Raw genomic sequence first — 24,717 nt, 5'->3', positions numbered from 1 at the left:
TCCATCCAAAGATCAAGTGGCAGACGGTTTTACTAAAGCTTTGCCAGTCAAGCCATTTGAAGAATTCAAGAGGAATCTAAATGTAGGATAGTTGAGATTAAGGGAGGGTGTTAGAAATAGTTTAAACTCTATTGTAATCTCATCCAAACTCTACCTCTACTCCCCGTCTTTTCGTAGCTATCCAGGTTTCCTCATGTACGAGGGTTGAGTCCTAGCGATCAACCTCTTTCCTGTATCGCACGGCATATTGCCAGAATCAATATATATCGATGCGGTTCTCCCCCTGGGAGAGTAGGAACGCTTCTTTTACAGTCCGGTCACGTCGACTGACCGCATGAATGCGGGTTGGAAGCACCCATCCGCGTCCGTTCTCCACGGCAGTGAATGCCCGGCGAGGCTTCTGGAGCAGAGTTCACCGTGGGGCTTTTCGTGTGGGAACATACCGCGAGGGATTTCGGGTGCGACTGCCTAGTCATGCGCGTACGTGGCGGACTTCAGGATGCCCGCAAACTTCATACCCATTTGTAGGAATTCGATCGCCTAGCCTGGTCCACAGACGTTTGACGAACGATGTTGGAGAGTTCAAAGTGTCTGGACCATGGACCGGTCCACAAACATTTGTTAATGGACGTTGTTGATGGATAGTGTTGGAGAGTTCAAAGTGTCCGGACCATGGGGTCTGAACGTTTATGGACGGTTTGGTGAATGGTGTTGATGATGCCCTAACACGCGTGGATGATTGCTCTCCAATTGATTAATGCACACGGTCGATTGTGAGTAGTCTCTTATCACGTAATTCAAGTTTCCCTAGGGCATGGGGTATGCTCCTGGTGAACGATAATCCTACATCTACGGCCTTGGTGAAAGAGACGTCTCCACGAGCCATGTACTAGAAGTCTTGGAGCGTAGACTTTCCAGAAATCCATGCCGAGAGCAGATGAGATCCGCAAGAACGTTGCGGCCAGCCCGGTGTGACTTTCCAGAAGGCCATTTTGATTAATTGATGTGCCTCCCTTGAAGTCGCTTCCTTCCTGGTGGCCGAGGCGGCGCGGCATAGGCAAGTTCCTTCGTTGTCTTACATAAACACGCCTTGCACATGCTGCTTCAAGGTTCCTGCTTACACTGGCAAAATCGCCATCTACCGCCCACGGATGAAATGGTTTCTAGGCACTAGATGGCTAGGCCTGCTTCGCCGCGCCGGCTATCACTGGCGCTGGAAGCTTGCTAGTACTAAACTGCCATGCTTCCTAAGCAAACCAAGCGCATCACCAGCAGAAATCTCTGAATGTATGAAAACCCAGCTCCTCTAGCACAAATAATCGAACTTCAGAAATTAATTGTTCCAAACTGAATAAATCAGGTAGCAAAAAAAATCTAAAACATGACACAAGCTGTCAATCTGAAAGGTTATAAACGTCGTAATAAGATGTTCAAGAAATATAGAGATGATATATTCAGATCATCTGTGAAGACTATTCATACGCTCTTTTTCTTTAAGGGGAGAATTTATATTTCACAAAAAATCACCTCACAGGAACATAAATAGTTGTTGCTGCTCTTCATACATTTTTTTTGACAAAGGCTGAATTTTATTGTCTCATAATGGAGCATCAAGAAAATACAAATATAATGAGCACACACCAATATCTGCATAGTTAAGATGCACACATCCAATATGCACACACACACACACACACACACACACACACACACACACACACACACACACACAAGAACACGCCGGCAAGTAGCTAAATCATATAAGACTGAAACTATGCGTAGGCGAGATTTTTTTTTAAAAACCCAAGCAACCAAATCCGCGAGTGGAAAACTATAACAATGATCATATCCGCATCAATCATCTCATGACACCACATGAACAATGAGATTTTTCAACAGCAGCGCCTTCAGGAAGGGAGTGACGCTCAAACACCACTGTCATTTGATCCAACCAACAACTCAAGAATCTAGGTTTTCACCCTGAAAAATCAGTCAGAGCATATCCGAGCAATGCCTTCAACAAAGGGCAACGATGTAAAACCATAGCCATTGCCAGGTATGACCACCTTGGATCATACATAGGTTTTCACCCTGAAGCTCGAGACCAGATGCACAAGTAACACCACCATCAAAGTCACTTATCTGTTGTCGTCACCATTTCTCCGCGATCCCGGTAGCTACATGTGATGTGCAACCACCGCCGCTGCACAACCATCACTCTGCGTCAAGCTGTCATTCATAGTCTGCATATCACCGCCAAAGTCAACCATTAGATCTAGAGGGGTTAACCCTCCCAAATATGATCCCGGTATATAGGTTTTGTGTGCAGGGCTCATTCATCATTGGCACGGTGCGGCACCAGCGCCGGACTCGACCAACACGCGCACACGTGTTGATCATCGTTCTGACGTGGCTTATTGTGTGCATGTTTGTATTTTGTGCATGTTTGTATTCATATGGATGAGAGTATGTGCATCTATGATTATACTGTGAGAAAAAAACAATATACTGTTAGGAATAAGTCACGTCACAATGATGATCAACACGTGTGCGCGTGTTGGTCGAGTCCGGACGCTGGTGCCGCACCGTGCCAATGGTGAATGAGCCCTGCGTGCGTGCGGCCGGAGCCAAGCAGCATCGTGTGGCCGAGAGCAGCGGCTGGGTCATGCATGGGTGTACGTGCAGTCAGCCGGATCATTAGCTAGTGAGTTATCTAGTCAATGGTTGCATGCATGGGTTAGTTAGTGGGGTACCGAGTCGTGTGCATGCTGAAGTGATTCCAGGGTAGTTAGCTCAGTGTGTGGGTTCGTGAGTTAGTGGCCGGGCATGGCCTAATCTCCTGTGTATAAGTGTCACTTGAGTTAATGAGAAAAGAAGCCGTGAGGGCTGGATACACAATGTAGCCACAATGGGCATCAAGGAAGTTTCTCTTGGCAAAGCCATTTTGGTCTTCTTCCTTGGTGCATGTGTGTGTGCGTGTGTGTAGAGTTCATCACCATGTGTGTGTTTGTGAGAGCTAGAAGAAGAGCGGCGCTGCGAGGAGGCGGCGCCAACAATTGGTATCAGAGCCACAAGGTTTGAGGGGCGGCCGTGGCGCGCGGTGGCGTCCGCGGCGGACGCGGCCGACATGGAGGCACGGAGCTGCGGCGGCCGCGGCGGACCTGCGTGGTGGCGCAGAGGCTGCGATGGCGCAGTGTGGCGGCATGGAGGTGCTGCGCTGCGGTTGAGGCCGCAGCGGTGCAGGGTAATAAGCCGTGGCGGCGAGCCGGGCGCGACCGGTGCGTGCTATGGGTGCGCACTGGATGCGCCAGGCGCGTCGGGACCGCGGGCGCGCGTACGAGCGTGCCGTTGACGTTGGGAGGAGGCATATGTTGCCGTTGTGCTCGAGTCCGGCTACATCCTTCCAGCGTTTGTCGCTGGCGGCTGCCATAGCGGACGCGGAGGCGGCGTGCGGTGAGCGTCTGGTGCAGTCGGATTCGTCGGGCGCGCCGAGTGTGCGCGGGACGTGCGGGACGCATTGGTGCGGTCGGGCTCGTCGGGCGCGTCGGGGGCGTGCGGGGCGTCCGGGGCGCCGAGGGACGCCAGGTGTGTGTCGCCGGCGGAGAAGGAGCTCGGTGTGTGTCACCGGAGTCGTAATGGAGCACGGTGCGACTGGCGTCGTAGCGCCAGGTCGGGTCCGTGAGCTGGGTCACGCTCGTGACGACGACAATGACGGGAGCTGCAATAACTCCGACGACGGCGATGTCATGGCTTAGATGGAGAATGTTAAGAATAAGCCACGTCAGAACGATGATCAACACGTGTGCGCGTGTTGGTCGAGTCCGGCGCTGGTGCCGCACCGTGCCAATGATGAATGAGCCCTGCGTGCGTGCAGCCGGAGCCAAGCAGCAGCGTGTGGCCGAGAGCAGCGGCTGGGTCATGCATGGGTGTACGTGTAGTCAGCCGGATCATTAGCTAGTAAGTTATCTAGTCAATGGTTGCATGCATGGATTAGTTAGTGGAGTACTGTGCATGCTGAAGTGATTCCAGGGTAGTTAGCTCAGTGTGTGGGTTCGTGAGTTAGTGGCTGGGCATGGCCTAGTCTCTTGTGTATAAGTATCACTTGAGTTAATGAGAAAAGAAGCCGTGAGGGCTGGATACACAATGTAGCCACGGTGGGCATCAAAGAGAAACCTCTTGGCAAAGCCATTTTGGGCTTCTTCCTTGGTACATGTGTGTGTGTGCGTGCGTGTGTAGACTTTATCGCCGTGTGTGTGTTTGTGAGAGCTAGAAGAAAAGCGGTGTTGCGAGGAGGCGGCGCCAGCATATACAACTCGTGTGATAGGATGGCAGTCAAATATACGCATCTTGCTGTTTCCCGTGCGCGCGGGGTAGGTATGCATCGTCATCATCATGTGTCCTCCCTTCGCCGCCGCCGGTCGGTGCCGACCAGCTTGTCCGCGTGGCTGACGGCAGCGGCGGGGATCCATTCCCGCAGCGTTGGGCGATGGGTAGACGGCGGCCGGACGACGTGAAGGAGGATAGTGCAGCAGCGGCGCCTGCTCATGCTTGGGCGGCGACCTGGGGTCTTCTTTTCCTGATGTCGCTGCCTTAAGCATCGTGCAACCCAGGCCCCCCGGTGCTACCATGACCTACCCGGAGCCGTCACCCACACCGCTGAATCAGCGCGCTGCTCGGGCATGGGCGTCAGGGATCTGGCCAGCTTGTTGAAGTACGGTGTAGCACAAGGATAACTGCCTGGCAATGCCTCCATGGTTGTGGCATCGGTTAGATGGTGGTCACCTGAGGGCTTTGACCTTCTAATCCGATGACAAAGGCGATGATGGCCGGCGATCAGATCGGTCCAGATTTGCTGCCGGGAGTATGGAGCTATCGCTATTCCTGCGCCAGATGGCTCGTCATCTGTGTTGCTAAGTGCGATGCATGGCTGCGGTCATGTCCTTCCCCTGGTATGATTTGCTACCACAAGTGAGGATGGTAGAGTTGGTGGTAGCGCACGGTGACATTGTCTAATGCAGATTGATCATCGGCAACCACTTGTGAGGACGGTGCGGGGCCTTCGGTGCGCCCCATACTTGGGATCGATGATGTCCTTCCTCAAATAAAAAGACTTCACTATGATGTGGCAAGCGGGTCATGCTCGTATGTAGCTATAGGGATTGTGGCAAGTGGAGGAGACAACACGTGACTTTGATTGGGTGGTGCTTGTCGAGTACCCGGTTTCGAGCTCCGGGGTGAAAACCCTAAGTATGACCCTAATGTTTTACCTGGCAATGACGGCGTTTTGTACGTTGTTACCTTGACGAAGGCATTGCTTGGTGTTTGCTCGGATTTGATCTTCGGAGTGAAAACCCTCAATGTAACATCCATTAGGTTGTAAAATGAGCGAATCTATATTTTAAAATATGTCTACATACATCCCTATGTTGTATTTCATTTAAAGTTCCTAAAATGACTTATATTTAGGAACGGAGAAAGTATAACTATAGATCATTGAATCAAGAGACACAAAAAAAAACTCTAAACACAGATAAAATTGCAAGGAATATATGCCTCGCGACTGACGCAGTCAAGGTAGTTCGTTGCATCACCCTATATTAAAAAACAGTAAGACAGCTACCCACATGTCCTCAAAGTGATCTAACTTTGTCAGCCGCCCGACCCCATGTACGAACACACCACATTTATTGAGTGTCCCACAACACCCACTTGGGACTCCCTAGCTGCGTCAATCCATACGAGCCGAGTTGGCCGACATAACCAGGCTGCTATTGCAAACCTGAACTGGGTCGTCTCATGCAGTCACTACTTTTAACTGCACACTTTAGTGTCTCCTCAACAGGGTCAATGTCGCTCCACCAGCCTTTATTCCGCATCCTCTCCTAGAACGGCCCATGGGATAATGACAACTCCTTCGATGATTGTCCGCTGCACTTGCTTTGGCCTTCACGACGTTCACGATTCGTCATGAGTTACCTTGTCCTGAGAGAATCAGCGTCGAAATTATGACGATGAAGCTTAATTGTCTGCTACATGTGGTGGATGTGAATTGACGCCGTTCTTCTCCCTAGAGCTTTTCAGTATATATTATCGCTTCACATTGGCTTTCTTTGCCCCTTCCGTCTGGTCTCCGTCGAAACATGGGAACAAGACCAACGATTTGTTCACGCGTCCATGGTTTCACCACTGCCATGGGTATTATCAACAACGACTAGCTCCTTATAAGCATATAATCAGAGTGCTTGCCTTTGGGTCCACGTTGCACCACTGGCGAATAGCCTGCCACTACTTGTTATTTTAGGAATTTATAAAAAACATATACTGTATTGTGATGTACATAGTACAATTCATGTAATATATATTATTCATATATATACATACACATAGTTTGCATCCCGTTTATACACGTACATATTATTTACTCCAAGCACAAATCCAAAAATGCCCGAAGCACACCGGAGGCACGTGTAAAGAATGCATACGGAGATTAATCTCCCCTTTCCTTGCAGCGCAGCTAGAGAAGGCAAATCTACTATTTCCTGCGAGATCTCCAAACAGAACCCAACATGCTAAACCAAATAAGCTAAGGAGCCGACAGACCATACGCGCACTAATGCGGTCTTCACGCGGTGACCAGAGTGACATCGAAGTCCTGAGACGCTCCCAAAGTGCCCAGTTCATGCCCGTGCTCCGCTGGATCTCCTAGTTCTCGGCCTCGAGCCGCTTCTCGGCAGTGGCCTTCATGTTCAAAAACTTCAGTGTCATGTGCATCCGCCTCTCCTCCTGCAAAGTATTGAAATCGATCATAGTTAACGAAAGCTACATAAGCATCAAAGGCAAATTGTATTCAATATATGATAAATAAGTTTCTACTCCTAAACTTGCAATAAATGGCATCCATGGAGCTCCCCATGGGCACACAAAAATACCATGGGGCAGAAGAGGAAGAATATGAAGACGAACCCCTACGACCCCCTCGTCGAGCGCGGGTGGCGTGTCCAGAGGCTGCAGCCACCGTCGAGGTCTGTGGCCGCCAAGTGGTCGATGAAATGCTAGAGAGGTAAAATTTTGTGACTTTTATTTTCACCGATGCATTGGTGATTGCTTGCGGCCGTAGGGTCATGAGCTTGTTGTTGTTATTGTTGTTGTAGTGTTGGGGTGTTGAATGTTGCCGAATTCTGACCTCAGTTGAAGGAGTCCCATCAAGCCGCACTCAAGGGTTTCTTGGGCACCGTTGGGCTAACATCCTAGAGCAATGTAACCGATGGTACGGTTGTATCAATCAAGTTAATAATGTCAAAGGTATGTAACTATGTAAGTGAAAGTAGTTAATTATCAAACTATTTACGTAGAACCAGTTGCGAGTCATGTTCTGGATATTTATTTTCTCCATGGTGGTGTTGGTTATACAAGCATGTTTCTTGTGCATATTTGACAAATTATTCGGTCAAACATGTCTACCAGTATCGGATGCAATCAGGGACTTCCTCTTGGTCTTCCCAGCGACCACTCTAATCTATCTTTTTTTTCAAGATAGATATGATGCTAGTAAATCTGGTCTGGTCATCGTGGAGAACATACACATTGTTAGAAGAACTCTGGCTAAGGCTAGTCATAGTGGGCGTAACTTAGCTAGTAATATAGTGCACTCCAATTTTTTTTTGCTTATGTGGCAAGTAGTTAATGAGAAGTGATAACATAATATGTTATTGTAACATAGTGCTTCTCAAGACAATATGAGTCTACAATCTAATAAATAAAGCCATCTATGACACTAGTACTATGAAGGTGATAACTTAGACTAGCTGGTCATACTATATTACTTTGCACTATGAAGATGGTAACTTAAATTAGTGTCATATATATAACACTAGCATAAGTTACTCCCCACTATAACCAGCCTAAAGCTTCATTAGGGCTTCATATTCAAGAGCAATGACAGACAAGCAGCCTGTCGCCATCTGTGTAGAGTAGCAAGAACTCGATCAGTGTGCCAATTACAGCGATGGACCTCGATCGGTTAGCTGCTCTGCTGCTGGTACGTCCGTCCACGTGCAACCGCCGTCGGGTAACATGGCAAGACAGCGATAGTCTGCTAGCAAGCGTATATAGGAGCCCGTTGGGTATCACGTGGCACACTTCCTGATCGAAATTACTCATGTCTTACGGAGGGAGTAACAAGTTGGATCATATATGAATGGATCCTACATAGGAATAATATAGTTGGTTCGACCTCTCATCTCTTACTATATACAGAGAACTTGTAGAACAGAAAAGCTAGCATAGCCAAGTATTTTATGTTGCGCCAAGACTGACAAGGATTTGTTTTTGTTGATTTGATGCCTTGCTCTGCACGAGGATTATTATAGCAGCACGATGAGTAAAATAACTGTGTGTTCTTGGCCTGGTCGCTGACGTTGCGAACGCGTCCACTGCATCTTTATATTCCCCAAAACAATCTAGGAAATGTGACCTTATACATAGTTACATTTAACATAATTAACATCAAGGAAGAGACACCAACTGGCGGGTGGCATAACCATGACTTCGCCTTTTTGGCGAGATATGATAACATCGACATTTGCATGTCGTTTCTTGTTGAGGATGTTGGCTTGAAGTTCTGCTTCAGGATGACTTCGCCATGTTTTCCTTTGATCAGAACAGCCTACATTAGCGTGCGGAGGACGATTCCTTCTTTAGATGTTTTCATGGAGTCTCGTGCCGTTTTCGAGGCCACATGTTGCTCGACCAGCGGATTATGATAACAATCATAGGGTTGGTGGTACAGTTTTCGAGATACAATCGTGAAGCTGGTCAAATATGTATGACCTCAGGTTTTCCTTTTTCTTGTTGTATAAGCAGATCTTTTTGGCAACAATGCTAGGCATTTGCTATAATATATTATTTATATTTGCTGCATGCATCGGTCGATGTAGAGGCCGTGGTTATCCTCTAAGAAAACTTATTCATAGTCGAGTGAAACCTAACCACTTAATTGGCCATCCTCGTAGTCATCGAATTTCCAGTGGCCATCTACACCCCTGACCATGCACTTGTTTTGAGCGACCCACCAGTTCGCTGGCGCCAAGTGCTCATCCTTCAGCAAGTCGCCCCACTTGTTCAGAAGCGCTACATCGCGATTGACCACCAGGCGGAACTCCTTGCTAGCACCTTGATACCCGGCAACGCCGTGCAGGTAGACCTCGAGGTTGTGGTGGTCCTTCCAAAACCTGAACAAGTCAACAGAGAACTTGCGTAGGCATTGTGACTTGGTCGTGTTGATACACAACACCTCCGTCGCCGTGCCCTCCTCGTACCCAATCATTGGCAACGAGGGCACAGGGTCAAATTCGTTCCTCACACTTAGGGCACGAAGATCGGGGAATGAAGCGATTGCAGCCTTGAATCCGCCATTCCCAACGCGTGGGCTCGCGAATAGGATCGCCGTCACAGGGCACGACGACTGCTTGGAGTAGGCAGGAGGCACATTGATGCCATGAGCCACCATGTCGACGGCGTTGAGGGTTGCAAGCGACGCGCCTAGGCTGTGACCAGTCACGGTGATGCTGACCTCCTCATCCTTGTGCACCTGCAATAGTCTCCGCACCTCCTCGCGGACCTGCATGTGTGCGTGCTTAATCAACACGACAACATTTTATTTCCTATCTATCTTGCACAATTGTGGCTTGACCAAGCAATAAGACTTGTGAAAGTTTTGTTATTGATGACATATAAGTACTGTCTCTGTTCCGTTACAAGATATTGACTCATTTTCTTTATGCATGCATCGACACTTGGTATTTTTGTTTCTACCTTTGACCATCTATTTAGTTTTTAACCTACAAAACATAAATTGTAGTATGTCATAAAAAGTGTACAATTAGATTTGCATTTGAATGAAATTTATAATTGTATATTTTCAGTGCATATAACTCATACTTTTGTTAGTTAAATCGATGATTAAAGAGAAGAAGTACCTCCAAAATAATTTTCCACTTCTTAATTCAGTTCAATAGTTTTAAGCAAAAGTTCAAAGTGAAGTAATACCTGATCTTGGACGCTGGTGTTATTGTGCTTGGATTGTTTGTCCGCGGACGTGTACACGGACAGAAATCCGTGGTGCACCCTAGCGTCCTTGTAGGCGGTCGCCATGGAGTGGCCGAGCACCTTCGTGGCGGGCGCGTGCAGCCAGTCGCCGTCGCTTAAATACTCCAGTTTCATCACGGTGCCGCGCCACGCCACGACAATGTCGCGCCTCCCCAGCGCCGCCGCCCCCTCATCCGTCGCCACCGCCACATACCCCATCCAGTTGGCCTCCCTCCACAGCGGCCCCTCCCGCAGCGGCCGCACGAAGGACGGCTCGGTCGCTGCTTGTGTCGCGGGGGACGCCGACGTGCTCTTCGGCAGCCACAGCCCGGCGGGCGCGTACAGGAACTTGGTGACCGTGTAGTGCGCCGGGCAGGACACGCCGCAGGCGGCGAGCAGATTGGCGCGGCTGTACAGGCAGGAGCCGACGCGCGGTGACCGCCTCTCGGCGTTGAACCCGTCGTAGGCGGCGGCCGCGTGCTCGCCGTAGGCGATGACGAAGGCACGGAGGTCGTCGTCGATGGGGTCCAGCAGCCCGTGCCACGACCTGGCGCCATGGAGCTCACGCCACTGGCTGGCGATGCTTCCAAGCGTCGACGAGGGCGGCAAGGGCGGCTCTTGCGCGGTGATGGCCGCCGTTACCAAGTTGTTGTCCATCCCCCGAGGCCACGTGTAGGAAGTATAGTCGCAAGCAATAGCTCTAGGTATGGTACTATGGCTGGCAAAGCTTGTTTCTCTCTGCTTCGTTGGTGATCTATTTATATCCAAAAGCCATGGTACCGTACAGCGTGATTCCGAGCAACTTAATGGCCTAGCTGGTCTAGCTTAGCTTGAGTGAAAAACGTGCGCCGTGGCCGGGTTACACGCGGTACTCATACTCTATTGTCATCAGCTGACCAAGACCTCAACATACTCTATTGTCATCAACTAGACAGTTCTCTATTGTCATCTTATGCTCAACATATATACACATGTCTCCGTCACATGGATGGATAAGGCCGAGAACTATACTGGGCTAACTCCAATCGAACCCTAGGTTCACTAACTAGCACAACACCAACTATACATAGACACACATCATCCGAGGCAGTTAAATTCAGAGCACTTCATATTGAGGCTATCCAAGGTGATAGTGCTTTGACCATCGTCGCAAAATTATCTATATAGGAAAAAGGAGTCGTCGCAGAATCTAAACTATCGGAGACGGTGAGGCGGTAAGCATATGCACAACCACGCCACCGATATTTTTGAGATGGCTACAAATAAAAACCACCTCATCAGGAACTTAAAATTGATAAATTGGTCATTTCTGTAGTCTATTCATCCCTCTCCCCTCTAGACATACTAACTACCCTAAACCGGCGATGAATGGTAAATATTCCTGGAGCACCACCTGAGATGTCATGTGGGTCTATCTTTGGTGGTTTGTCCGGACCATCTTTGGTGGTTCGTCTGGACCGCCAAAGATGTGACAATGTGTGATTGCATGGTCTGTAATAGTGTGGTCTTCTGCAAAGGTCAGCTCATCCCCTTACATATATACCTTGTTCTTAGCTAGGTTCAAGGCCGTCCTATCAAGTTGGGCTTGTGCATATGATTCCCAAGTAAGGAGAAATCTCCTAAGCCGGGTAGGACATCGGTTTCTATGCAAAAGTCCGACTCCATATCTCTATCTGCATCCTTCCCAAATTCTGCACGGATACACTACGGTGTGCAAGACCAAAATGCTTGACAAAACAACAAATATATCTCAATATTCACACTGCAGTAATTTAAGGTTGTTCAAGAAATACCTCGTTTGGTAAATTTTTATATGGTACCTTATATGTTATTTTCCACTATACATCGTTGTGCTCCCCGTCGGTACGTGAAATGGGGTTGAGACTTGAGAGGGGAGTTTTAACTTAGGCCGAGATAAATCTCTCGCCTCAGATGCTTCCCTCGGGCACTTGGTCTAATTACATGAATTTGTTTTTCAGATGATTTCCTTTTTTCTCTCGATGCAATGTTTCAGTGATTGTAGTTGTCGCTAGGTGGTTTGAGTATCTGGATGTAATTTTTATTATTTCTGATGTTCATTGTACCGCCATGATTGAAGATAATAGATCGGAAGTTTTGCAACAAAAAAAAAGTGTCCTTGTACCCCTCGCGAGCCACTCGCGTTTGTTCACGGCACATGCATGCAAAGCATGCTCGTCTGTCCGTCCGTTCCTGACCCTTTAATTGCATGTTCGGTGAGCTAACTGTGTGTATATATGTTATGTAGATGCTGCCGACAGTGGACTAAGCCAAGCTCGTTAGACACGACGTGGCCCTCTCCTCTAAATGTATATATTGGGCAGGCCAACGTGTTACATATACGTTCACCACTCCATGTACGTATATATATTGGGCAGGACGCGGACCATATACACGCACATACTAGTATATTGGTGGACCCACCATTGGGGCGAGCTGGGGCGGCCGCCCCGGGTTGCCGGCGGCGGAGAATCGCCCCCCACCTACACATATGCCGATCTACGGGCTGCGGCAGCGCTCTTCTCTGTTTCAGAATTCAGAAAGCAGTGGCACTCTTCTCTGTTTCTTTTTTAGCAATCGAAGGGGTACGTGAGGAAAAAAAAAGACTTGGGCTGGTTCGGTAGACTGGACTGGGCTACTACAGCTTACAGGCCCAAACAGACGACATCTTAGCCCAATCGATCTCTCCTTTCCTTTCCTTGTCAAACAGAAAAAGGATCCCCAATCGATCCACAAACCGCATTGAGCGTCCCCCTCACGATCTATGACCATATATACAACTCGCATCACATTCATAATTTTGTAGGTCTCGTTCCAGAATTAGAATTATGGGGTCATATTGTGGCTTAAGGGCATCTCCAAGGAAGACCTGCAAAACTCCGGTATATGTCTGATCGGACACTTTTGTTCACTTTTACAATCCAACGCGCTCTTGCATCGGTCCGTAAACTGATTCGGACGTTCATTTTCTGACAAAGTGGAGGCAAACATGAGGAGCTATACCTTCGGTCATCTTTTGATCAACCAAAAGCCTTCGCGTGGTCCTACTCTCTTCTCTCTCTCCGCACATGCATGGTCACCTATTATCTGTCTCCTCTCAACTGGACACACCACAATATCACACCCGAAATAGCTTCACCCACGATGTTTTATGGACGTCACGTGGACGATGCTAGGATCTCGCGTTCCTTATTTATGGATGGATTTCATCTGACAATGATTAGTTACTGTCGTGCACGCATCGGGCGGAAACACGTCGGCTGCGTAGCACTGCTCTATCTCACCACATGCATGGTCCCCATCTACTTTTTCTCCTCTCAGCCGGATATTTTGTAATTAGTGTTGGATGGCTCCCTTCCATATCATATCCGCGGACCACGTCCGAACACAAAAACGGACATACCCGAGGAATTTGCGGGTCAGTGTTGGAGATGCCCTAAGTGAACATTTCAAGCGATAATAGTCCACGTTAGCAGTTTACTAGTTTTTAAGAGCTTTTTTATTCTTTTGTTGTTGAAAGCTATGAGTTTTGGTTGAATAGAGTGGCATTTGTATCAAAAAAAGTAGACATTAAATGTTCACCCCAGCTAATTTTAATTCCTGGGTCCGCCACTGAGTATATAGAGCACGGTCCTGTCACGGCAATATTTGATTATAGCGAGGTGGACCTTGGCTAGCTAGCTGCTCCTGTAAGTAGGAGTAGGAGTATATCTTAAGCCCCTCGTGTAACACCCGCGCCGATCCTGTGCATTTTCTGTAGCACGGCCACCACCCTCTCGAAATAAGGGAATCCGCCATGTGGTGTCTCCGCGGAGCGCCGGAGCGCCATGCGGTGGTTGACGATAGCATCGCTTTTGTTAAAGAACGTTGGTATTTTATCGATAATCTTACATATACGGGAACCTATGTACAAGAATTTACGCAAACTTCCTTTCCCTATCTCAAAACAAAATTGTCCATGTTGCTTAGTCCGTTAAACACATAACTGGTTTTATGTAGGGGTAGCATTACTCGTATTTTATTGATTAAGCAACAAGGTTATACAAGGTCTTCAGGATACATTTTGAAGCAGAAAGAATAACACAAAGATCACTAGAATTCATACAAGGCTTGTCTAAAACATGAGTAAGAAAAAAACACCATTACTCAACGTGCTTGGAAGTCCAAGAAGAGAAGCCCATGGCCGACCGCTTGGTGTCAGCAACGATCAGTTTGAACCCACACCAGATCGTTCGCGGGACTTGGAGTTGATCCTTGCACCAGAGAGAGACATGCCCCGGCAAATTACCACATGCAGTTGTAATGGGACACCTCTACTTTCGTGAGTTCTCTCATAGTTTCAGCGTGTATGTCACGTTTGGCCTCGCTTGCTTTAAAAGGAAATGCAGTGAACTTCTTGACAAAATAAATCCTGCTATCACTATCTCTCTTCTGAACTCAAATCATCCCCAGGCTTCTCTTCGCATGTCATGACCTACTTATGATGTATCTGGAAAGCCAGGAATGATGTACTATAAGTAGAAAAACTAACACACCATAAGTAGGTCATGACATGCGAACATAAGTACTCCCTCCGTTAACTAATACAAGAGCGTTTACAATACTAAAGTAGTGATTTAAACGCTCTTATATTAGTTTATAGAGGGAGTAATATTTAGCAGGAAAACTAACACACCTCTGCAGAAAACAATGGTTACACAAGCAAACAAATGAAGATACGGGGATACATCATATGAGAATAAATGGATGCAGTCTTTACAGATGCCATGGAAGCCAGCAACAGACAACACAACAGCTGGAGCAACTACTACAGGAATAGGAATCTTCATCCAATTAGAAGAGCAACATCAGCAGGGGAACATCAGCATAGCCGCAACAGGCGCACATGTCACCTCTCCCCTTCAAGCCAAAGCGCTGGCTCTTCTACCAGCTACTCTGATTGTCAGTGCAGTCACCACAGGCAAGATTACTTTCGTTACAGATAATCAGGTTGTAGCAAAGGCTGCTGCTGCCTACAGGGATTCGCAAAATAAACCTGGACCATCGGAGATAAGAAACTATTTAGCTGCCATTTTCTCAATCATTAGCCATTCTTAGGTTCAGCTCATTCATATCCCTAGGAACTTCAACAGCGGGACACATAGGTGTGCATCTCAGGTTTATCATTTGAACTCTAATACCTACTCCAGTTTGAGTTGTTGTTGTTGGAAGTAAACCCAACGTCCAGTCCGACTATATGTGTGTGTACGTGTTCAACTAGTGCACCAATTAGTATCCTTGTAGGATTAGTATTCTTGGCTGATTCGGTCTAGGAACTACGGCAGCCTAGCTGATATTTATACCCATGCAGACTCCCTGTAAACAGTACCTTGGATTTGTGAAGTAATACAAATCAAACTAGGAGCGATACGCTCCTGTGGCAATCAGCCGAATCGTCTACGCGTACGTTACTACTAGTAGTCCTGTAACGATCAAAGTCAAAGATCGTCCAGCAGGTTGTGTACGTGCGAGTCTTATCTCGGTGTTGCTAATTCATTGCTCGAAGGTCTAGCCAGCTTGGGGCAGAAACCAAGACAGTCGCGTTGCTTCGCTTCATCGTCGTTCGTCGTCGGTCGTATCATCATCGCCGGAAAGTACTCGGCGTCGGGTCTGGTCCAACAATTGGTATCAAAGCAAGGTTGATCTTCTAGTAACGGAGGATCATGGCGGACGATGAGAGGAACAGGCAGCTGGCGGAGTACTTCGGTGCGGCTAAAGTAATTGCTGCTCCGGCGAGTTCGTCGTATCCACGGTTTGATCGCGAGAACTTCGGGGTCTGAAAGGTCCTCATGGAGTGTGGTCTCCGCGCCAACGAGCTATGGGACGCGGTGGATCCCGGAGGCGACGCGTTCAAGAAGGAGGAAGCCGAGCACCGGAAGGATCGGCAGGCGGCGTCGGCGATTTTCTCGGTGATGCCGATGGATGTCCTCAAGCACATAATCGCCAAAGCAACGGCGAAGAAGGTGTGGGATACGCTGAAGCTCATGTTCGAGGGACACACCCGTGTCAAGCAAGCCAACCTCCAAACTCTCCTAAGAAACTACGGGACTTTGGTCATGGGTGATGATGAGTCCATGGATGCGTTCGCTTCACGGGTGGCTACTCTCGTCAATCGGATTCGCGCGCTTGGAGAGAACCTCACGGAGGCCTCGGTTGTCCGGCGGTTCTTACGTGCGGCCCCTCCCCGGTACCTGCAAATTGTCACGGCAATCGAGCAGTGTGTCGATCTCGCAACTCTCTCCATCGACGATCTTGTCGGGCGGTACAAGGCTCACGATGAGCGGATGCGGTACAGTCTTGGGGATGGGAGGAATGACGAGTTTGTGATGCTCACGAAGGCGCAGTGGATCGCCCTTGAAAAGCAAGGCGGGTTCAAGAGCAGTAGCAAGAAGAAGGGAAAGCAGCGTTCGGCGAGAAAGAACTTCGCTGACTCGGATGACTCAGATAATGAGGCTGCACCACCACCAAGGAGAAAGTTCGACATCAGGAAAGTGAGGTTTTATAACTGTGGCCTCCTCGGTCACTTCAAGGCTGACTGCGAGGAAGCACCGAAACAGAAGGCGCTCATTGCCCAGCAAGGAGATGATGTAGACATGATGTTGATGTGTAAACTAATGGATGAGAAGGATCCAGAATCTCAAGCGTTGACTAATGGAATTGTCGAGGCTGCGGAAGAAAAAGTTTGCCATCAAGATGGGAAACTCGTGTCGAAGCTACAGATACGGTGAGTGATTCCGAAACTTATGTCAGTGCTATGGACGTAAGTGCCAACTTTGCTGGAGCGGATGAAGCAGTGATTGTGTTGTTCGATTGGAGAAGAGGTCCGTAGGCGGCCGGAAAAGCGACATGAAAGTATCGACTCCAGGCAAAGATATGGTCGTGACAGAAAATCACCACACGTCGCGAGTTGTGCTGCTCGACCAAGACGAGCGCGACGCGTACGCAACGGATTCCAGTCCAATGAGGAGCGTCGACACGGCGAGTTCTAGCCCTAGTGGGACGTCCTGCGCTACAACGAACGATAAGCCAGCCAGCTTGTGCAAGGCGACTAACGCAGGCACTGATGGCTGCAGCAGCTTGCCAACGAGCGATCGGGCAGGAGCTCTAGAAAGCAACAGCGCTCGGCCAGAGGGAGGCGTCTCAGAAACCACACAAGCGAGGCCAGCAGTTGTAGCTGCCACTGCTGAAGGAAGCAGCAAAGATTCAGATGTTGCATGGTCATGTGCTGCCACCCATGGGCCAGAAGAATGGATCACACCACCACATGATGGTCCAGCAAGGAGAGAAGTGGTGCAATGCCCACGTGATGGGCTAGAAAAGAGCCCAGCCAAAGGAGGCAGTTTTGGAGCGTTAGAATCATTAGAAACAAAAACTTTGGCAAGTTCAGAAGCAAGTGTTTCTTCTTCAATAGCATACGGACGACGCGTGTTGAATCTCTCTCCAAAGGAAGCGCTTCAAATCAACTCGGTGAAGATGAAGAGTAAAGGGCTACGATGTTTGCACATCAAGGAACCGGAAATTTTTGAAGACACAAATACGGAGGAGTGTTGGCGTCATACTATGGAAGAGGAGTTGGAGTTGATCCAAGACAACAATGCATGGGAGCCTATGGATCTTCCCAACAATGAAAAAGCTATAGAGCTCAAGTGGGAATTCAAGATCAAGAACGATGTTTGAAGGGTGGATGAAGCACAAAGCGAGGTTTGTGGCCAAAGAGTATGTGCAAGAGGAAGGTGTGGACTTTGAAGAAGTGTTCATTCCCATTGCAAAGATGGAGTCGGTGAGATTACCCATCGCTCTCGCGGCTCAGGAATCATGGAAAGTACGTCACATGGATGTAAACTCCACGTTTTTGAAGGGCGAGATAGAAGAAGATGTGTATGTGAATCAACGACCGGGTTTCATCAAAGAGGGAGAAGAGCACAAGGTACTGAAGTTACACAAAATCTTGTATGGACTATGGCAAGGACCTCCGGAGTGGAACATCAAACTTGATCAAACATTGATTTCTCTTGGATTTGAGAAAGCCCCACTAAAGCATGCAATGTACAAGAGAGGTGAAGGAAGGGATCGTCTACTAGTTTGCATCTACGTCGACGACCTATTAATTATCGGAGCAGATGAAAAGGTGATTGCAAAGTTCAAGCTACAAACGAAGGAGCTTTTCAAGATGGATGATCTTGGTATTTTGAGTTACTACCTCGGGATGGGGGAACATCAAAAGCCGGAGGGGATCACACTATGCCAGGAGGTATACACAAGGAAGGTACTTCAAAGCCGTGGCATGAAAGATTGCAATCCAGTTGATGCTTCCATAAAATCTCGTCTTGAGCTGAGTAAGAAGAGTAAAGTACCCGCAGTTGATGCAATAGAGTATCTTGCAACGGCCGCTGCGGCGTGTCACATTGTGTGGCTGGCGAGGCTACACGGTGATCTTATGGATCGAGATCCGGAACAAGTGGTGCTTATTGTTGATAGCAAGTCTGAAAGTTTTCTATGCGAGGATCCAATGCGGCATGATAGAAGCATGCACATTGATACGATGTATCACTACAAGAAGAACTGCATGGAAGAAGATAAGATGAAGGTCAACTACATTCGCACCGATGATCAGTTGGCGGATATGCTAACCAAGTCTTTGAACTGAGAGAAGTTCTTGAAGATGCAAGCAAGGATTGGCGTCGGAGCTGTAACTTGACGACGTCGTGTTTAGGGGATGATTGTTGGAAGTAAACCCAACGTTCAGTCCGACTACATGCGTGTGTACGTGTTCAACTAGTGCACCAATTAGTATCCTTGTAGGATTAGTATTCTTGGCTGATTCGGTCTAGGAACTACGGCAGCCTAGCTGATATTTATACCCATGTAGACTCCCTGTAAACAGTACCTTGGATTTATGAAGTAATACAAATCAAACCAGGAGCGATACGCTCCTGTGGCAATCAGCCGAATCGTCTACGCGTACGTTACTACTAGTAGTCCTGTAACGATCAAAGTCAAAGATCGTCCAGCAGGTTGTGTACGTGCGAGTCTTATCTCAGTGTTGCTAATTCATTGCTGGAAGGTCTAGCCAGCTTGGGGCAGAAACCAAAACAGTCAGCGTTGGTTGCTTCGCTTTCGGTCGTATTATCATCGCCGGAAAGTACTCGGCGTCGGGTCTGGGTCAACAGTTGTGACCTAGAGCAGTTAGGAGATCACTGTCCTATGCTCACGAAGCTAGGCAGCATGTAAGATTACAGATGTAACTTGTACTTGTGATCAATGAAAGGCGCCTATAGTGGGACAGGGTGTTTTGGTGCCCGAGCCCAGCTGATCCCGATATCTGTGCCTTCCGTTCCGCGATCGGGATGGGTGAATAACGAGCTGGCGTGTCAGACGCGAACCGCAGATAATGAGGTGTGAGGTGAAATACAGTACAAAACAGTGCGCGCAAGGTGGGCCCAGAGCGTATGGGCGAGCAGGCGGAGACGGGGGTGTGGCCTGAGCCGTGGGCGTCCGCGGTACACGGCGTTAACCAGGACGTCTCATCTTTTCCATGACGACCGCCGCTTATTCCGAGCCCCGTGCGTGAGAAATCGTGAATGGAACGGCGATGGTGAGGCGACGCGAGGGTGCGCAGGTGATGCGAGGAAGGGGAGCGGCGACAGGTTTGTCCTCCGCGCATCAACCGACGGGGTGAAGGCCGGCGGGATGGAGATCTTGATGGATCCTGTGGACAAGTGAGTTCCCCTTTCTTGATCCAAACCTCTACTGGTCATTCAGCCCATCTGCCGTCGATGATTGATGAGTTCGGAACAGGTTTCCGCTGCGAGAGGAGTTCGCCGACAGCCTCGAGCACCCAGATCTGATGGCCCTTGTCGTGCTGCGGCGTGGAGGACCGGGGCACAAGCGGCCAAGGAGTCGAATGTCGCTTCTGGGGGCGCACAGGCGGTGAGCGTCAACGACGACCGACGCAAGAGGAAAAGGTTCTCCTATACATTCTGCGCAGTCGACTGGGAAGGTAAAATCGGAAGGGCCCGGTTGGACAACATGGTGATTTCCTTGAAATGCAATTTGTAGTTCTGATTTTAGATGGCTTGAACTAGAATGTTACGCATGAAGCTCTCAAGTTTAACGAACAGATAGGAACTGAATAATTTTGTGAACGCATAACCAATGATTTAGCTGTTTGAGGCATGCACGAGAACCTCAAAAGGAAGCGTCTGCATTTAGGCAAAGTCGGCAAGGATTTTGTGTGGCTCATAGTAAATGGTCTTAGAGTGAAATGCTTCCGATGTATATAAATATGCAGAAAATGTAAAATAGATAGTGACATGAATGTTACTGAAGTTTTTTGAAACCGGGTTGTTTACAGGTTGAGGCTCGGTAGCGCCTCACCAGACAGAACCCCATGCGTGTCTAGGATGAGTGCGCTCGAGCAAACAATTAGGAAATTTGCGGAGGAACCATCGAGAAGTCTGATCAAACTTGAGCTGGGACTAAGCTCCGAATCCCTCGGAGAGGCGTACGACTTCTACAACTTGTACTCGTTGGAAGTTGGATTCGGCATAAGATATGGTAAAAGTAGGTTGACGCTGTGAGGATGAAATCAATGCAGGAAATTGTCTGTGGATGCCCGGTGAGAGTCCTGATCCGAACTTCATAAAAATGCCTGCTTCCGTTGGTTTAATATGCTGAAATGTTTGTGGCTGAATGCTTATGTTTTGATTGTCTTTGCATGGGAAGCCTGAAGCAGAGAACAGTTGGACTTGTCAATGTGAGTGCCCGGCACTGATCAGACTCTTGAGGGCTGCAGACAGCCAGACACCACTCAGTGTCTCCTACCATGGGGGGAGAGAGTGCACTGGCAATCGCAGAAGCACATAGATAGAGGTCATCATCTGTAGTTTCTTCGGGTCTATTGAGAAATTACCATTAACAAAGAGGACTTTGGGAAACATATGTGGCAAGATAAGTTGCTAGCAGGCATGCAGATGATGACTTCTGGGAAACGTTGGAGGTTTCCACGGACCCAGATTTCACTTACTGCGTACTTGCTTACAGTCAGATGAAGATCAAGAATTTGATGTGGACTAACGGTAGCAGCAGGATGCCGAACGGGTTCTATGATGTGGTCACTTTTGACACGACGTAAGGATGAATATATGACATGCCTTTCGGGCTCTTCATGGGTTTTCAGAGTGTGATACTAGCAGTGCTAATGAGAAACGAGCAAGTCGAGAAGTTTGAGTGGGGTTTTGCCGAGTTCCTGGGAATGATGGGTGGACCAGTGCCTGAATAATATTGACAGATATTTTAATCAAGAAAACATCAGTTCTCTACATTTTACTGGAGTGAGCTAATGTTCATGTGTTAATCAGTGCAGATCAGAACAGAGCTATGGAGGTGGCTATAAGTTAAATCAATCCTGAGACTGTGCATCGGTGGTTCAAATAGCACATATTGAAGAAATCTAAAGAGTGCTTGGGACCTCTGTACACGAAGAAGAATGAGTTCAGGGCGGAGTTCCACGACGTTATCAACCACATGCTTACAGTGGTCGATTTTGAAGATGCCTGGGCTATGTCGCTGAAAAAGTACAATCTGAAACATCACCTGTATATGACGCAGATTTATGAGATACGGACAAAGTGGGCAAAGCCTTATTTCAATGGTGTTTTCTGGGCAAAAGTGGCAATCACATGGTGGACCGAGAGCGCCAATCATATGCTGAAGACCGATGCATATGTTTGTAAGTCAGTATATTGAGGTTGCAATTCGACCGTGAACGGGATGGAAACGGGATGAGAGCTACGGGGAAAAAAGAACAACGATTGTATGTCCCGGTTTTCATTTCATTGACGAGCATTTCTAGAGTGATGATTGATTCGAGATTGTTCTAACACTTGCCCCCTTGTGCAGAGTGGAGTTGAGGCAGACAAACCTTGCGATCCGAACACATACACGCGACCACTTGGTGGTGTGCAAAAATAGACGTGTCATTTGAGTTAAGTTGTGTAGCTTATGATCCGTGGATTTTTTGATGTGTTTCAGTGAGCAATGCTCCATGCTTGTTCCTCCAGTGCATGAACTGTGTACCCCTTGTAAACGTAAGTAAAATATCTTTGAACTGGTTTGCATACTTGGCTGACTTATGTAGAACTGATGCCAAGATGCAGATGACAAATGTTTCTGATGAGCTTGCTGTTGGTACCTCTGTAGAATGATCTGCGGCTTTGTTGCATTGATGTTCTTTCATGTCGTGGTGGTCTTGCATGCAGAGAACAAGGCACTATGTCACGACCTGATGTGAAAACATGTCTTTCTCCTGTCGCTTAGCACGGAAATGTAATGGTAGTAGGTGGCCATTTTTTTAAGGGCTAGGCAGCCGTTTGGTTATTCGGCGTAAGCTACGGTCTAGCATGGCCCAGGATTAAAAGCAGGGCCGTTTCCTTGTTCTATGGACCCAAACGGGGCTTTCTCCAACGACCATAATAAATGCGATGGCCTGGTTAGTGTTTCTTTGCAAATACAACAGAAGATACGAGAGAGAAATACGGGGATAGCGCTGCCATCCCGAGGAGAGTCGATGTCAGGGATAGCGAGAGCATCTGAGCTCGGGCTCAGAATCGAATTTCCCCCTATAGCGCCACCGCTTTGTCGAAAAATAAAAAAATGTGACATCAGATGCTCTCTTGATCCGATCCGGTTCAGCTGCGTCGGCTTGCTTCGACCATGCCACGTGCAAGCTGTATGTACAACAAGTTCATGTCGGATCACAAAATGATCGGTAGTGATTAAGGGAGGTATTAAAGCTTGGCTCATAATTCAGTTAGGAAATCTACTGTACCAACTGAAAGTTGGAATGTACAAGCATTGTCACTCTGCTGCATTCAGATGAATCACTAACAAGACTGTAGATCAGTTGCAGGTAGGGGCTTCACAAAGACCATGTGCCTACAACTTTTTGTTGAGTACATCACAGAGCCAAGCATTAACTGAAGCAACTACATGCGACTTGACTAATAGCTACAGATAAATCCTATGAATCCACTTCACAAGCAATTTTAGTGCAATAATCCTACATCTACATAAGGCCTACGAAGACTAACGTAAACTGCCTAACTAATTAACTTCGCCCCCCCTAATTTTCAGGTGGGTGGGATCCCTTCCTCCCCCTTCTCTAATACTAATTAGCCACGTTGCACTTTACGTAAAACACGTAACATTATTTACGTAAGTGTAGCATTGCTCATTTTAGTGTCATAGCATCAAATGCAGCCACATCATACAAAATAGGATAATTTACGTCGCGCCGCCACGTCATCGATCCGCGTCGTTCGCCGGTCCCGTGGGGTGGCATTTCTATGCCGACGGCTAGGCTGTCGGCATAGGCCTGGCCCACGTTTTTGCCACGCCATTGATCCCCGCCCTACGCCATGTCATCGATCCAGGGCTCTACCGTTCCGTGGCCGTAGCTATGCCGACGGCTAGGCCGTAGGCATAGATTTCTAATAATATTTTTATATTTTTTTTATTTTCTCTTATTATTTTTTATTTTTTCCAATACTAATTTCATTAACTTAAATGTACAGAAAACATATATCGATTGCCCCCCACACGGGCCTTCTTCCGTCGTGTCATGGAGAGGTTAGACGGGACGGGCCGGGTACCTGTGGGGGGTAGCAATGCCGCCAGGTGTTGCGGTGGGCCCTCATACGGTTGTGGAAACATTGGCAGGCGCAGGCACGCGGCTCCGAGGTGTGCCCCCTCCCCCCTCACGGGCGTCGATGCCGCCGTGCCCCGGGGGGGGGGGAGGGGGAAACGGCCACGTCGGGCCGACGCAGAGGGAATCTTGGGGTGGGTTGTGCCGGGACTGTGTTGGAGGGTGTACCTATGGCTGGGCTATGACAACAAGGTGAAAAGGTCCACCGGTCAAACTACGTCCAGCGAAAGTCAAAGGGATAGACCCGGCGGTCGTCTGTGTCAGGGTTAGACGGGACGGGGTACCTAGGGGGTAGCAATGCCGCCAGGTGTTGCGGTGGCCCTCCTACGGTTATATAAGCATGGTGGCAGGCGTAGGCACCCGGCACCCGGCTTGTATGAGGTCCCGGTGCGATGCTCCGGTGGCATTGCTACCCCCCTAGGGCCCCCGTCCCGCCAAACCCTGTAGCGTTTGACCACGGGATCTACCCCTTTGACTTTGCACGGACAGGCTTTGAGCAGTAGACGTATCCACCCGGTTGTCTAAGGTCAGCCCAGATGTTGCACCAAAGTGTTCCTATGGGCTGACCTATCGCAACCAGGTGGAAGAGTCCACCGGTCAAAGCCCGTCCGACGAAAGTCAAAGGGCTAGATCTACTGGTCAACTGGGATTCGGGGTGGCCTTCGGGGTATAGCTATGCCATCGAAACATCGCACGGGTCCCGATGCATGTGTGAAAGTGTTCTGGCATGTGTAGACGCCTGTCTTGGGGCTCCGTGGTGTGGCCCCCCTCCACGGAAGGCAGAGCAGCCGTCACTTAGAGGGGGGATGGTGCGGGTGCGGTGGAACCGGAGGGAATCTAGTGTTGGGTTGGGTCCAGACCGTGTTCGG

At 48.5% G+C, this 24,717-nt stretch overlaps 1 protein-coding gene and 1 long non-coding RNA gene across 2 annotated transcripts; one reads left to right on the top strand and one right to left on the bottom strand.

Moving 5' to 3' along the window:
• Positions 1-8,977: 8,977 nt before the first annotated feature.
• LOC119341698 (phospholipase A1-II 7-like) lies at positions 8,978-10,743 on the bottom strand. The gene is made up of 2 exons (XM_037613592.1): positions 10,048-10,743; positions 8,978-9,619 (listed from the first exon to the last, which is right to left on the bottom strand). Exons 1-2 carry the CDS (start codon positions 10,741-10,743, stop codon positions 8,984-8,986), a joined length of 1,332 nt encoding a protein of 443 aa, XP_037469489.1. The 3' UTR covers positions 8,978-8,983.
• Positions 10,744-19,685: 8,942 nt separating this feature from the next.
• Positions 19,686-21,673, top strand: LOC119292330. The gene is made up of 4 exons (XR_005142938.1): positions 19,686-19,862; positions 19,942-20,143; positions 20,498-20,761; positions 20,869-21,673. It is a non-coding gene; the product is annotated as an uncharacterized LOC119292330 (long non-coding RNA).
• Positions 21,674-24,717: the final 3,044 nt, after the last annotated feature.

Source organism: Triticum dicoccoides, chromosome 1A, assembly GCF_002162155.2.
Source record: "Triticum dicoccoides isolate Atlit2015 ecotype Zavitan chromosome 1A, WEW_v2.0, whole genome shotgun sequence".
NCBI lineage: Eukaryota > Viridiplantae > Streptophyta > Magnoliopsida > Poales > Poaceae > Triticum > Triticum dicoccoides.
This window is presented reverse-complemented; position numbering and strand designations above follow the sequence as displayed.